This window comes from Kryptolebias marmoratus, linkage group LG21 (genome assembly GCF_001649575.2).
Source record: "Kryptolebias marmoratus isolate JLee-2015 linkage group LG21, ASM164957v2, whole genome shotgun sequence".
NCBI lineage: Eukaryota > Metazoa > Chordata > Actinopteri > Cyprinodontiformes > Rivulidae > Kryptolebias > Kryptolebias marmoratus.
Genome location: NC_051450.1, coordinates 11,106,192 through 11,121,456, shown reverse-complemented (window position 1 = coordinate 11,121,456; position 15,265 = coordinate 11,106,192). Strand labels below are relative to the sequence as shown.

At 41.7% G+C, this 15,265-nt stretch overlaps 1 protein-coding gene across 2 annotated transcripts in view; it reads left to right on the top strand.

Annotated features, from left to right (window-relative positions):
• The first annotated feature begins 438 nt into the window (after window positions 1-438).
• The window catches only part of LOC108230378 (rho GTPase-activating protein 21), a 78,400-nt gene continuing 63,573 nt past the window's right edge, over window positions 439-15,265 (top strand). The window contains exons 1-2 of one of the 2 annotated variants that reach the window (XM_017406477.3): window positions 439-879; window positions 1,496-1,748. In XM_017406477.3, the coding sequence (XP_017261966.1) occupies window positions 1,680-1,748 (69 nt within the window). In that variant the 5' untranslated portion in view covers window positions 439-879; window positions 1,496-1,679. Of the gene's footprint in view, window positions 880-1,495; window positions 1,749-8,193; window positions 8,305-15,265 lie in introns of those variants that run through there. The other variant, XM_017406476.3, reaches the window with a different exon arrangement.

Sequence of the window (15,265 nt, the reverse complement as noted above, 5' to 3'; positions counted from 1 at the left end):
CAGTGCACTATTTAATGTAGTTAAGGATAACCTTTCTTTTATTATTTTGTATTTTTTATAAATACCTATAAAGCAAATGAGTTATGCATTAGGTTATATCTTTTGTAGTAAACAAATCAATTAGTAAATACAGATTTTGCCCTCCTTTATGTGGTAAAGTGGATAAAATGTTTTTTACATAAATTAATGTAAATTGAAATTCGCTTCAATTACAAACTTATTAAGAAGTAATTCTGCCATAGCAAATAGAGGTTTTCAGGTGGTGACCAGAATGAACCAGCTTTCTACTCTTTATTGAAGCTGTTATGTAACAACGCCTCCAATTGGCCCGCTTTTGAATTCCAAATTTAAAACGGCTCTCCGATTGGACAGCGCCCCGCGACGGGGGCAAGCGGAGGGGCGGAGCTCCAGCCTGGTCGGGGGAGAAGATTCGTCAGTGTGTGTGCGTTCAGATTGTCGCGCCGCCAAACGGGACCACGAAGGAGTGCACGCTGCTTTTTTCTTTTTTTTTTTTCTTTTTTTTTGGGGGGGTCTCTATTTGGAGAAATTTTGGCATCGAATTCCGCCCCGCAAATGCGCGGACATGAATGAACACCGCGGGTTTATTTTCCGCCGCGTCTCCCTGACGGAGGAATGCCTCGCGGCGGGCGGTTACCGAGCGGTTTTCAGCGTGTTTTTTCCTAACAGGTAGTGAACGTCAGCGGTCAGTCGGGGCGCCTCTAAAAGGAGACTGAATATCCCGCTTTATAATCTCTTGACAGCCTTTTTAACCCGTCTCTGGCTCGACGGAGGCAGCTGGAAAGCGCGTTTCTCCCCACGGGAAAAATGTACGGTGTGTTTTTTGGCTCGTTTGGGGACGTTTTCGGCCATTTATAACAGGTAGGTTTTTGTTCGCAATTACAGCAACAACCTGTCGTCCGCCTATTTGTCAACAAGGGCTCGTAGTAACAAACACGGGGATTTAGTTGCTTTATGCAGCTCTTATTAGATGCCTCATTTGTCTCATATACTACGCATTGAATCAGTATAAATGCCTTATATTTGTGCACTTTCCTCCCATAGAAAGTCATTAATTATGCTACTGTTGTATGTGCACATCACAAATATATAACCTGACAGGCGTTTTAATCCGTCATAACTTCTTAATAAATAAAAAAAATTCTCGCCTATACACCTGCCATCATTCAAGCAACATCACATTACAGCTTGTGGGTGTTTTTCTGCAATCTAAATAAAAAACTTTACCTTTAAAGTCCTTATTAAATGACTTAAATGGTTATAATTGTGGAATATATTTCATTCTGGATGTTCTTAGGATGATTATTATGTATTATTGCAGTAATAAATTGTGTTTGGTTGGGCTCACCAGTCCAAAAACACCATTTTAGATTATTTTACAATGCATATATAGTTAAGTATGAATAGATAATTATCTACATTGCTCAAAGTTGGGTTTTTGCTTCACTGTGGCTTTTTGTTTTTTGCAAACATGCAGGTTTCAGCCACTGACGAACATGAAGAAGGAGGACGGTGTGGATTAGGATCTTATTTCCTTCCTTTTTGTTTCATTTATTTATTTATTGTTTTGTTTTTTTTTCTAAATAAATTTGGGGCTTCATACTCCTCATCTCAATGTGGGCTCTAAAGGACATCTCCCCTTTCCCGTGGTCTGAAATGAAATGATGGCAGCACGTTGGAGTGATTCACCCCAGGACAATGAAGAGCACAAACAAACGTCCTCGTGTCAGGTAGGACTCAGCGTGAAGGTTTAAAAGTTCGTGCCAGTTATGTTATCTTTTCTTTTTTTCTTAGAGCTTATATGTTTATATGCATTGCACTTTAAATAAGCTTTTGGAAAGTCTAGACCTAAGGAAGCCTTGTGTATGCAAAGTGAAACATCTTCAAGAAACAGGAGAAGTCCAGCTGCCTTCTATCTATTGAACCAATTCGGATTTCAGAAAGTCTAGACATGATGTGGATTTCACCCCTGATGCTTGATTTATTTTCATCCACTTCCGACTGTTGTGTTGCTCTGATGTGGGAAATGCTCACACGAGGGGTTTGCTTGCTTGAAGCTTGAAAACCCTTCCTGGCGAGGACTGTTTTTAAAGGTATTTCTCGTGACATGCCTCAGAAGTGCCTTGCACTGGGAGCGTGAGCTAAGTGTTGCGGCACATCTGCCAGCGTTCGGGGGTGACGGGGTTCATTTTGTCCCTCTCCGACAACTGTTTAAGTGCACAAAGAGAGTTTTATACTTGCGGCGCTGATGTTACTGGGGTCCTTTGTTGGTCTGCATGCCAAACTTTGGGGGAAAAAAAAATGGCACATTGTCAAGCTCATCCTTTTCCTGTAGCCTCAGCGGTTACATCATAGCAATCATCAATACAGGCCAGCCAGGCAGCGGTGGCTTGTTTTGGATTAATCCATCATCTGAAAATGGTAACAGTACTGTGTGTTTGTGTATGTGCGTGTGTGTGTGTGTGTGTGTGTGGCTGTAATCCTCTTACTATGTCAGAACTAGCAGAGGATGGATGACATAAATCTTTGGTAACAGGGTAACTCAGCATCCTGACAGCTCTGGGGTTCATGAAACGGTTGATGGAGTCAAAGAAGAGCTCAATGCAAACATTATCTGCTCACTCTCTCTTTTTTTTGGTTTAAAATATAAATAAATGGAAGCCTTCAAGAGAAACAGGATTAACGTTTGTTAGAGGTTAGTAAACAGAACAAATGCATACGTAAAAGTAGGGATTTATGTTTTATTGGTGGTGGATTTTCAGAGAAATTTAAAAACTAATACAATCTTGGAGCCCTTTTTTTTTTCTCTTGCTGCACTAGGTTTCACCATGGTGAGTTAAACCTTGTATCTATCTCAGCAATCTAATAACCTCTTCCCACAACAACACTTAACTCTCCCTCTCTGCGGAAAACTCAAACCACCACATCCTCATGAACTCCCAGCTGTTAGGCCCGAGCAACTAAAATGAATCCAAAACACATCAGCAGGGCTGTAAAACTGGATTTTCTCTTCGGACGACGCCTCTGAGCGAGCTGAGATGCACTACTCAGAGGCACTGGATACTTGTTTTTTTTTTGTTTGTTTGTTTTTTGACAGCTGATGCAGTCTTTAAAAGTGAAATATTTATTCTTGGGACCTGTCCTATTTGTTTTTTCTCTGTTTCTTTCACCTTTCCACCTGAGCTTGTTGTCCTGGACTCCCATGCTTGTCTGATTCCGCCATATTTGTTTACCTCTTCAGGCTAGCCTAATGGCTCAAGCTTCCACAAAGTTTTCAGTGGATTCAGCTGAGTGTGTTGTTTACGTTGAGTGTCGACTGCGTATCAATATATTTGGAAAACTACTGGAGTAAACTCTATCAAACTGCACATTTTGATATAGTTCAGGATATCCTTTTTTTATGTTTGCTTTCATAGTTTGCAGTGAGTGCCTTTTAAAAGCTTCAGCGCTTCACCGTTGTCCCTTTAGGATCCAATAGGAGCCGAGGCCCCTCGCAGCTTCCCCTGCATCATCTTGGTTCGCTAATGAGGGAGATTTTGAGGGGTGTCTTCTCTACGACAGCCCCTGGAGCGAACACAGGCCCACCCCACCCTGTTATTGCCAAAGATTGCAAGCAACAAAGCGGTAATTTAGGCCCAGCTGCTCTGATCATTAAGAGGAAAAACATCCCATGTGCAACGCCTGATTCCCCGTGTCACTCACAATTTCTATCCTCACTCAACCTGCTGCCACACTCATATGGGCAGGATAGATGTAAACAGCTGAGCCTCCTTACATCTCAGGAGGTTTGAGGAAAAAAAACACGAATCCGTCGCTGCATATATCGACTACATCTACTCGTCGCAGAGGATGAGGCCAGCAGCGGTCTTTTGAGCGAGCTTCTCTGCTTTGCACTAAATATAACCCCTCCTAACTTCATAAACCCCCCTGCTCATTTTCTCCCCCCCTCCCTCCCCATCCACATGCTTGCCTTTCACCCGTCCTCTATTCCCATGTGCTTTCAGTGATGCTATATTTAACCCATGGAAAGATGAACGGTAAAGGGGAAAAAATGGAATCACCGCACTGGAATTGCTGTCTCCATCCTTCTGAATCCTGCTACACACAGTGTGTTTGTGAGCGCTGGTCAGTCGGGGAATGCAACAGCGGTCAGCTCCTTCTATAAGGCCATGTTTTTTTTATTTCTGTGGAAGCTAAGAATAGCATTTTTTTTTTTGTCCAAGACATTCCCAGTCAAACATGTCCAAAAAAATAACCAAAACCAACAACTCAGATTTCCTACTCGGGGACCTTTAGTTCACTTACTGCTAGAGATGATAGGCAGACAATAACATTTTTGCTTGCATCACTGTGTCTTCGCTTTCCTGTCCGTTACTAAAATATCTCACGTACCACTGGGCAAATTTTAATGAAACTTTCAGATAGTAATCACAGGACGAACATCTACAACTGATTAACTTTTAGAGTCAACCTCATTCAAGATGGATGCCTCACCATATCAATCTAAGCAAACACAAAAATGGCTATAACTCAGTCAGTTTTGCAAATATTGAACTAAGATTGGGCGTAATAGTAGCTGAGAGTCATCCTCAACATATACTCCAAGTGCTAACATGTCTCAAGAGATGTCACAGTGCTGCCCTGAGATTGTGCAAACCATTTTTTTTTTTTTACAACATTTGACCAAAATGTCCTTTCTCATTATAAGATGATCTTAGTTTAAACCTCTGGCATGAAAGGTGACAAGCTAAGACGTTAATTTTAAAAGTGAGATTATTCAAAGAATAAATAAACTGCACATTTATTAGCATTTGCAGCCGTGGCAGCTCATCAGTCAAACCAGACATGGTGCTTTAGATTTGCATACGTTTGAGAGGCAAGTTTGGTTTGTGCAGCACATTAACAAAACAACACACAGACCCAGACCTGACTTGTCGGTGTTAATGGAATAAAATGGGCTCTGAATACAGGTTTTTCTTTTTTTTTCAGCTTATGATGCTTTGCTGGTCAAACTGAGACTGGAACGTGTGTTTCAGCGTCTCTTCCCAGAATCAGATTTACCGTTTTGTTTCCCGGGCGAGGCAAAATCCGTGCACACGCTGCGTCCTGAATTAAGGTCATCCAGAATGCGTTTGCATGTGTGTGCTGGGCGGCAACTTTTATCTTTTCCTCTTGTGGAGCGGGCGGAGCATTCATGGTTGGCACAACTTTTTGCTGCTTGAAAACCAGCATGGCCACAGCGCTGTTGCACAGGAAGTTGTTCTTTCAACCACAAGCATAGATGGAGGATTGATAGGCTGAAATGGATGGTTCATATATTTGAAAGAGTGAGACGGATATGAAAGTGGATTGCTGCTGAAACAATTCAAATGGCAAAAATCTCAAAGGTTCATACAAATGCTATATTCTAAGACTTTGCATTGCTGTTAATTTTGCATTACATGAATTTTCCAGCAGAAATATTATCTTATTTAGGCTGCACCACAGTGCTATAGCAAACTGCTGCAAATAAACACAGAATTATATGTAAACAAGTATGTAATGTGAATTTGATGGTGGTGTGAAGGTTTATAATATAGCACTTGCACTTTAAAGGATCTGTTCTCGATCTCTAATGTGTATAAAGCGACACTTCTAGCCAACATTTGTGTTTTTTGTCAATTTTCTTTTCTTACCGATTGGTTTGGCGTCTCATTGATAACTAAAGGGAAGAAATGACACTTAAAGAGGCAGGGCAGTTTGAGGATGAAGGTCGGGATGCTGTGAGAAATTCAACACGGTTCTTGTCAGAACTTGCCTCTTATCTGGCTCTATCTTTGGCTCTGAGACATGACATTGGTCATCTGTGAGTGTGACTTGCCCACAGGCTCAGTTTATCTGCAGAGCACATTTCTCGTGGCAGTATTCACACTCCCCCTCCCTCATGTCATACTTCACACCCTACAGGCCTCACAAGCCACAGATTATGCAATTCTCTTTGTCATAGCTGGCAGATAATGAGAGTGTGGACTGTGCAGGATGCACAGCTGAAAGGTCACGCGTTTCAAATGGTTTAACCCACTTCATCGCAAAGAATTTTCCCCTGTATAACAGTATAACATGACGTGAAATAGCAGTGTGTTTCTTAATTGAGCATTATCAGGACCAATCTTAGCCTTGCTGTGTGACTGTGGGTTTGGGCTTGGCAGGAAACCACATTATTTCCTGTAAGTATCATCAGGGGAAATGTACAAGGGCACTCAGATGAAGGAAAGGTTTCATGAATGGATGATAAGAGAAGTCTCAGGGCAGCTGATCCACAGTGTTCCTGGAGACTCGGCTGGTTTGGCCGTCGAAGCATAAGACTGGATGTGATGCAAACCATCCATCCATCCATTTTCTTTAACCGCTTCTCCATTCCGGGTCGCGGGTGTGATGCAAACCATTTAAAGATATATGAAAGATAATATCTTCAAACTGCCCCCATTGCTTTATCATTTTTCAGCAGATATTCTCATGTCAGCTATTTTGGTCTTTAGTAGTCAGCTAAAACAAGCAGTTTTGGCGAAATTGTATATTTAATGATCATCAACAAAGAACAAAATCAGTGAGCGTCTGCTCCAAAAACAATGAAATAAATGGAACTGAAATGAATCAAACTGTTGACCTAAATTCAGTATCTAAATATATCGGTCACCTTGTGTTTCTTTCGTGCAGTAAAATTTCTCCTTCCTGTCGTGCTTATTTGTTTTGTCTCAGAGAGATGGTTACGTCATTGCAACAAAACTGTGTTGTTTTGATCGGGAGGTTATACCCTGACCGTGTGAGAGCACCACGGGATCCATAAATCCGAATTGATTGGGTTGTATTGGCTTCATTGTGGGGGCAGGGCAAACGCTTTTTCTTTTTACCGGGCTATTCCTGGCTTGTGATGGAGCAGGGGGTGGTTTTGCTGCCGCATGATGTCACAGTGGTTTTCTCAGTCAGTCATGACCTATTGATTTGGGATTTCATGCTTTGGATTATTCCAACGTGAGATAGTTTTTAACTTAAACGATAGCTGTAATTTGAAAAAAGCTAAAACAAGCCGCAGCATTTTTCAGAAAGAAGTAGCTGCTAGGGAAATTCTCTTAAAAACACTGCTTTGGAAATATTTTTAGGTGCAGGTTTGGGTTTTTAACCTATTTAAAAGGGAGTTCTTCATTTTGAACATGCCACTTCATTAAAAAGTCATAGCTTTTTAAATATGAGAATTCAGAACTGGTGTAGAAAACTGATTGGAGTATCTTGAGTAAATCTTTCTTTATTCTGTTCTCCTACAAAGTAAATGAATTATAGAATTTTTTCCTGTGCCATAAAGATTTATATATTAATGTAGATACGACAATGAGAGGAAGTTGTCAGCTGCTTCTGTATTTCTGATGTGAGACTTTGCTCTGCAGAGGTGGGGGTTGCAGCACTCTGCTTACCTCCTGCCGTAGAGTGAACATTTTTTGCAGAGTAATGAGAAGAAAAAAAAAAACAATACAGGCTGCGTAGAATCCTGCATCGCCGTAGTAGTGCAGAAGCAGTCAGATTTAGAGTTTGAAGCAGCTCAGTCGTTTTTACGCAGCACGACTTCAAACCTCCCGAGGTACGAGACGGTGTTGGAGAAGTCAGAGGAGGTAGAAATCATCCTGTCCCAGGCTGTGCCCTGCATTGCGGCCTGATGCAGGCTGATTTGGAGGGATTTTTTTTGGTGCGTTGAATCCCAAGCTGCCTCTGCCTGGCACTGCTGCAGAGACGAGCATGGGGAGGCACAACAAGCTGAGAGGAGAGAAAGGAGCACTGGTTCGCAGTTTGTCTTGTGCGACCTAACTGGGACAATGTCTCTTCTCTGCGTTGAAGAATTGCCGGATTGCTGATAACTCTTTCTTGCTGCTATTTGAGATAATTGTCTAAGTTAAGGTGCAGCATGAATCATTAACACGCAGCAAATGAAGCGTGGCTGGGCTGACGGCTACAGCTGACGGGATACCCGCTGGGCTCGCAGATGGGCGCGGAGGTGCACCCTTTGCTTTCGGCTGATGACTCGGTCTCGACTCCCTGCGCTCTCTCCTCCCTCCGTCGAGGCGGCTTTGTGGAGCATCGCTGCCAGCGGGGCGCCTCCGGAAGCAGCAGCGGGGTTTGGTACACACAGCTGAGGGGCAGGTGTCCAGCCAGCTTGTATTTTTTTCAGTGTAAATGTCTCATCTTCAAGTTCTGGACTGTATGATTAGGAACAACTGGAGCCTGATATGCAATCTGTACTGCGCCTGGAACAATCAGGTCAGTTTTGCATTGATTAATCAGACTGACCAGAAGAGTTTGGAATTAATCTGCTGCTCTTTTTTTTTTTATAGGTAATTTTAGTTGTAGGATACTCACTCCAGCAAGTAGGCTTTCATACATTATTTAAATGAGCAAATTTAGGTCACCTCTCCTCACTCTTCCTATGAGCTTCCCCCTCATTTTCTGCCTGCTGTTGCTTTCAGGAGTTCTCCAGGAAAGGCATCCCTGACATGTTGGCTATTAATAGCCAGCGTTCATTCAGAAGTGTAGCGTGGAACAGGAGACCATGGAGTGCTTGGCATGCTGACCTCTGGGTGTCCCTGCGCTTTCATACAGACTCAACAACATCAAGCGGTTTATAGCTTAATTTATGGGATTTTAGGCTGTGTGCCTCTTTGTTCGGGACAACTTTCTTGAGGGATTGGCTATAAGTTTGTTTCACTTCTAAGATGAAAAAAAATTATAGTGTGAGTGCCATACACCAAAGCATTTATGCATCTCATTGGTTACATTTTTAGTACGATAGATGAGATGCCCAATGTGTAAGGGTCAGTGTTCGAGGCAATGATGTAAGTGCATGAGCATCTGAACACAGCATCATGGGTGTTTGTCTCTCATAAAGTGTTCTTTGTCATGTTATCTAGTATGTAGCAATTTGTCTCTGTGCACAGGAGTCAACTTGGCCTCCTTACAAACATGTCATATCTCTGACATGCCTCTTTGGCTTTTCCTCTGGACATTTGCACAGACAGCTCATTGTTTCATGCCTTTTTTTCCCCACTATCTCTCTCGACTTTTTCATTTTGCCATGGAATGTCCGACGTGAGGAGTAAAGAAGTCTTGCCGCGCTGAGCAATGCGGCGTGGCCCCTTCCCCTATTTTAATTTTAGCTGCGCTGAAAATTGTTTGTGTCCCAGGCCGAACTGATACGCCTCTGTTTCCAGAGAGCTGCTGCTGAAAACAGCCTTTGTGCGCCAGCAGCGTAGCACCGAGGCCTCATGAAATATTTACGGGCTAACACATGGTGTGAGACTGAGAAAGAGCAGCCAGGGAACCAACAACACTGCCATCAATACCTGCAAGGCTCTATTAATATGATGACATGCACGAGATATTTGTTGTTCTATTTTTTAACCATCCTTTTTAAGACCTTTGTCATCAAAGTTAAACCATAAAACAAAAATAAGAAAGCATCATTCTGAATCAGATTTTGTTTGTTTCTGCTCTGTCTTAAAATAAAACTGTGCTAATTAATACATTATGAGATAAAGCTTTTGAGTCGTGTCTCGCTGTAGAGATGCAAGACGTGCAAAAACACAACTTTAGCTCGATATCCATTAAAGTGGCTGAGTTGTAGCTGTTTTTATGTTGGCTAAGATCAATTAGCCGTGGTAACCAGCTCCAAAAGGTAATCAGTTTATATGTACATCCAGTGGCTACCTTCTGAGAGTCTCTTTAAAATCTGTACAGTAGTTCATGAGATTTTTTGCAGACTCGAACAGTTAATGCCGAAGTTTTAAACAAAGATCTTGCATGATCTGTGAGTGCTCGGAGTACATGTTGGGGAAGGCTCTAACCTACTACCACACTAAATTTTAGCTCAATATCTGTAAGGTTCATTAGCTGTGGCCACCTTGACTCAGGTTGTCTCCATTAGTTATAGATGTGTTTTCAGTGATTCCTTTCTAAGACTGGGGGGTCTTGAAAACAGACAACCACACACACGAAAACATTGTCCAGCTTTCAGCAGTAGGCAATAATGCTGCTTTAAAATGTACATTTTCTTTGGAGTAAAGTGATAAAACAACCTAAACAAAGCTACCAACTTCATCATACGTCAGCAGGCTTGATAAATGCTCTCTGATCTGACAACAGCATTTATCATTTCTGTCTTTGACATTACAAGCAGGATTTCCACCATCTTTATCCTCTGACCATAGCTGGTACCATAACTACCTCCATAACTGTTATGGTGGTGAAAAGCAAATAAGGTATTTTATTTAATTTCTAATTTTCTACTCAAGTTTTGGGGTTGTGTCATCGTCAATACCCATAAGAGAAATGCATCTTTCTTTTTAGAATGATGCATTTCATCCAGTTACACTTGGCTTTTTTATTAGGATCTGCTGCAAAATCTACATGTATTTCTGAAGAATTGGTTCTGAAAGTCCATTAACGGGCTTCTTTGATGTCAACAATGATGCATAAAAGATCACAGTTTCCTGCAGCAAAACTAGAAGTGTCAGCTTCTGATTTATCCCAATTCCCCAATCCTATTATTAAAAAACGCTGCCCAAATTATTCATAATGCAAGCATGTGGGTAATTTAGCTGCTAAGTGACTATCAGCTAATGTTACCCCAGTATGCTATGCTAATATGCAATTTGTTCTGGATTTTTTTTTAATTTTATTTTTTCCAAATTTAAGAGTTAAGACCTCATACTGCTTGCTTTGGAGGTCCAAAGAACATACTAGTGAATTTGCATGTACAGTATTGAATACAAAAAAATCAAATATAGCAAAAATGAAACTTTGAGGGGTTGAAAAGTTGCGTTTTTGTGTCAGAGGGCACACTAACACAATCAAACACTGTCCATATCCTCAAAGAGCAACCAGGATTAATAATTCATAGATGAGAAAACTAATTATACAACACATTGGTTGCAGTCGGGTGGGGGCGGTGGTACACCCAGGGGACCCTAATTGGCCCACCTGCTCTCTGTCTCAGAGGGGTTGGCTGAGGTGACTGTCTGGGTGCATGTCCGGTCTTTGTTCAGATGCCTCTGGCTCATAGCCTCTTTTTTTTTACATGGGGGGGTGGAAGAGCCTTGGGTGGATTATCTCATTGGTGCATAACATCCCTGTACTGATGAACCACACCCAACACAGCAAGGGGGAGGTGAGGTGGTGGAGCTTTCTGGGGTTGGCAAGAAATGATGCAAGTTTCTTGTCACAATTATAGAACATTTATAGGACTTATTTATTAAAGATTTGGTCCAGAAATAATGAGATTGTTCCAGAAATCAGCCCAAACTCTGCCCTTTTCTGTCTACACCTAGATGGATTAAAATAATCCTTGAAATGAACAAGTTCTTTACTTATAGTGTGCACATAATTCGAATATTAGTTAAAAAAAAAGACACAATACTGGCTCTCTAAAGCAAATCTTTTCTTTGTTTTTGTGTTAATTTAAATAAAATATTTTTTTGCAGATGTTTGGCCGATTTAGCAGTCACAGCATTCAGTTTATCATCTGTCCTCAATATTTATAAACAATGAACTGCAAATAGAGTCTTAATAAAATAATGTTTAGCGTCACCTCTTAATATTAAGAGGTTTTTCCAGTGGTTTGAGCCTTCTGTTGTGTGTCACCCCAGTACCCCAGTCTGGTCTTTTTCTCTGTCCCTTTCTCCCCTCTCTCCTTCCATCTCCATGTCTCTTTTGTGGGGAGAAATTCCAGGCTGTTGGCCCGCACAATTGCATGTTTATTAGCATATGAAAGCAGCTGAGGGGCAGTGAGATGAGGCGGGAAAACGCGAGGGAAGGAGAGTCACGAAACTTTCAAATCAATCCTGAGCAGGCGTCAGAGCTTTGTTCAGAGTCTGTGTGGTGCACATTTCTGTCAAGAAGGTTTTCATTATTCTTATTATTAATCCAAGAAGATGAGGGATGGTCTTCTTTTTTAGGTTTCATTCATGAACAATTTTATGCTATAGTTGGTATGCTTTAACTAATATTTTTTAACAGCGTGTCTTTGGTGACACTATTTTGGGTCCAGGTTTTTTTTTCAGTAAAACGTCTATGAGCAATTTGCACAGTTATTTTCTCATATATTGTTTTTGTTTTTTGTTTGGCATCCAACTGATAAGACTTATAGTGATGACTGTCATGACTTCTTCGTTGAAGATAATAACAAATCTTTTTTATGGACAATTTAAAACCAAAACAGGATGGAAACTTCATATTAGCCAGCACACTTGAGCTGAACACCTCAACAGCATATTGTGGAGTTGGTAGTTATAAAAAGTAGGCAAATGGAGGACTCGAGAAGATATCAAAGTACATCACAGTTAAAAGGCGTACCGAACAAAAGCAGGTACTGGATTGAAAAAGAGCATAAAAGTATCCAGTATCAAAAGGTTTTACTGAACGACAAGGTTTGAAAGACCTTCAGAAAGCCTGAGGGTATATTGCCTGAGACCACTTTGGAAGATTACAAAACAGTCTGGCTGCTTGGAAGGAAAATCTAAAGAAACAGGATGGACCAAGACTTTTGCACAGCGCTGTAGCTGGCTGCAGCTCCGTGGCTGGCACACGCTGTACTGTGGTCCTCAGCAGTTGTAGTGAAAAGAGGCGTGAACAGAATGCTGATTCACCTCATACTGCCACAGTAACCCTCCACTCCCCCTCCCCACGCAGGCACCACAGGCACATAATCCTGGTGACATATGGGCACTGAGCTGCAGCAAATACAAAGTCGTGCCGTTTCTCTTTTCAGAACCCAAACGACAACTCTCGCCTCTAGGTGCTTTATTTAGCACGAAACGCCTTGCCCTCGGAGCACAGCAACACAGCGAAGGATGGTGCATAAAAGCGCATTTCCTCTATAATTTTCTTTTCCCTTTAGCGCGAGGAAGAAGACAGGGAGAGGGAAGACGATAAATGCCGCTGAGTCGGCTTGGCTGATGAAAAATGAGCTTGGAAAAGATGCAGCTCTCTTTGGTGCATTGCAGACAGGGCTGGTGGCAGCATCGCCAGTGGGTGGAGCTGTATGAGCATGCATTTCTGAGCGTGTGATTCTTTTCACTCAAAGATGGAATTTTGTTTTCCTCCATACGTGTTTAAAGGTCACCTCCACTCCACCTGCTCTTTTTTTTCTTTTGGATCTGTTAAAAACATCACCAGCTTGCTCGAACAGAAGAGGGTTGCTGTGGTGACGCTTTTATTTCTCATTATTTTGTGCTTTCTGGTGATTTGAATGACTGAGCTGAGGTTCTTCTGCAGGATACAGTTTAAACTACTAGAGCGGTTACGTCATGCATGACAGCAAGAGCATGGAGGGGGAGGCAGGAGGTTGAATAATACCTCTGCAGAGTCCTGATCCTTAGATCACTGGTGTGTGTCGGTCACCATCTCTGTCCTCTCATCTGCTCCTTTCACACCTATCAGAACAGAACACTTGACTTATTTAGCTCAGATGGATTAGTGAGTACATTAAAAAAAGGCAGTCTCAGGGTATTTTCTTGTTGTTGCCTTGTAAAGTAGTGAGACTTCACTGTTTAAAAAATAGGGATCAATGCAATGAAAATGATGCCCTTTCTTGTCACCAGATGACCTCCGTGCACCACTTTGTTTTGATCTCGATGGATTCATTAGCATTCAGAACACACCCACAGCCATAGTCCCTCTGACAGAGATGGGCTGAGCCCTGATTTATAAATCAGTGGTGATGAATTGAACCAAAGCCACACCGACAGTGTCGGAGGTTAGATCAACATGGAAAAACCTCGCCAAAATTGTCATTTGTGTTAAACTTTCCACATCTCCGTCCACCTCTTAGCGCCACTTTCTGTTCTCCCGAAACAAACAACACCCATCTGTTTTTCTTTTAGCTTTTATTCTTTAAAAGGGCCTTTTGCATGCCAGAGCGAGTGGCTCACTAGCTGACTGGGTGTTTACCATAGTGATAGAGAATACAATGGCCACTCCCTCGGTGTAGCATTGTCTGTGAATGATTATAAAGCCATCAGAGAAATTTATTATTAAAGTAGAGTAAATAAAAATACTGATGACTGAAATCCTGAGGTATGAGATTTAAATTGCAGTGATGTGCAGGGAGATGGGACAGGAGATGAAGAGGAAAGAGGAAGAGATGAGGCCTTTATATTTTTCAGCTGGACCAGGGCGTGGTGATTTAGCAGAACCATGTGTCCTGCTTGACAATCACGTTTGCCAGATGGCTTCTTTGTGCACATTTTTAACTTAATTTAATTTAGCGATATTTTTTATTTCTCAGTGAAATTGTGAGCAACAAGCTGGAGCATTGAACTGCAGCACACATATTAGCTGTTGTCAGGGTCATTTCTTTTATGTGATGATTTATTGTAATGTTTGGCAACTCAGCAAGTGGATGATGTCTCTCCTGGCTGCAAGTCTAACTGGACGTTACTGTAGCCATAAGCCACTGGTGACATGTTTTATCGTCAGCTGAGGTAGAGTGAGAAGGCAGGAACTATGTCAGCACTTTCAGTCCTGTCGGGATGCTGAGAGGCCAATTGAGGCCACGATCTATGATTGAATAATAAAAAAGGTACAGTTTCATAAGAGTGAACAATCTGTTCATGTTACATGTAGGGCTGCCACATCATATTGTTCATGATGATACCAATGCAATGCTCATGCTGCCAGAGTTCTGATGAGAGTAAGAAGCAGAGATCATATTTCTCCAAGTTTAGCTTCTCTCCATTGTCTCCCTGTCAAATTCAGAATATAATTTTCTAACATACAAAGCCCTCAACACCCAAGCTCCATCTTATTATAAGGATTTTATTGTTTCATATTTTCCTAACAGAGCACGCTGCTCTCAGACTGCAGGTTTACTTGTGGTTCCTGGAGTTTCCAAAAGTAAAATGGGAAACAGAGATTTCAGTTATCAGGCTCCTCTCATCAGGAACCATCTTCCAGTTTCTGTCTGTGAGGCTGACACCCTGTTTACTTTTAAGACTAGGGTTAAGACTTTCCTTTTTGATGAATCCTATAGTCAGGGTTGGCTTGGGTTTCCTGAGCTATCCCTTAGTTATGCTGCTATAGACTTAGACTTCTGAAGGACAGATTGTCCACTTTTCCTCACTTTTTACATTCTCTACTCTCCATGTTTGTGTTTGTAATAATTTGTATCATTAACAGGTGTTTTTATTTGATTTTCCTCCCATAGAAACCACACCCAGACCAGTCATTC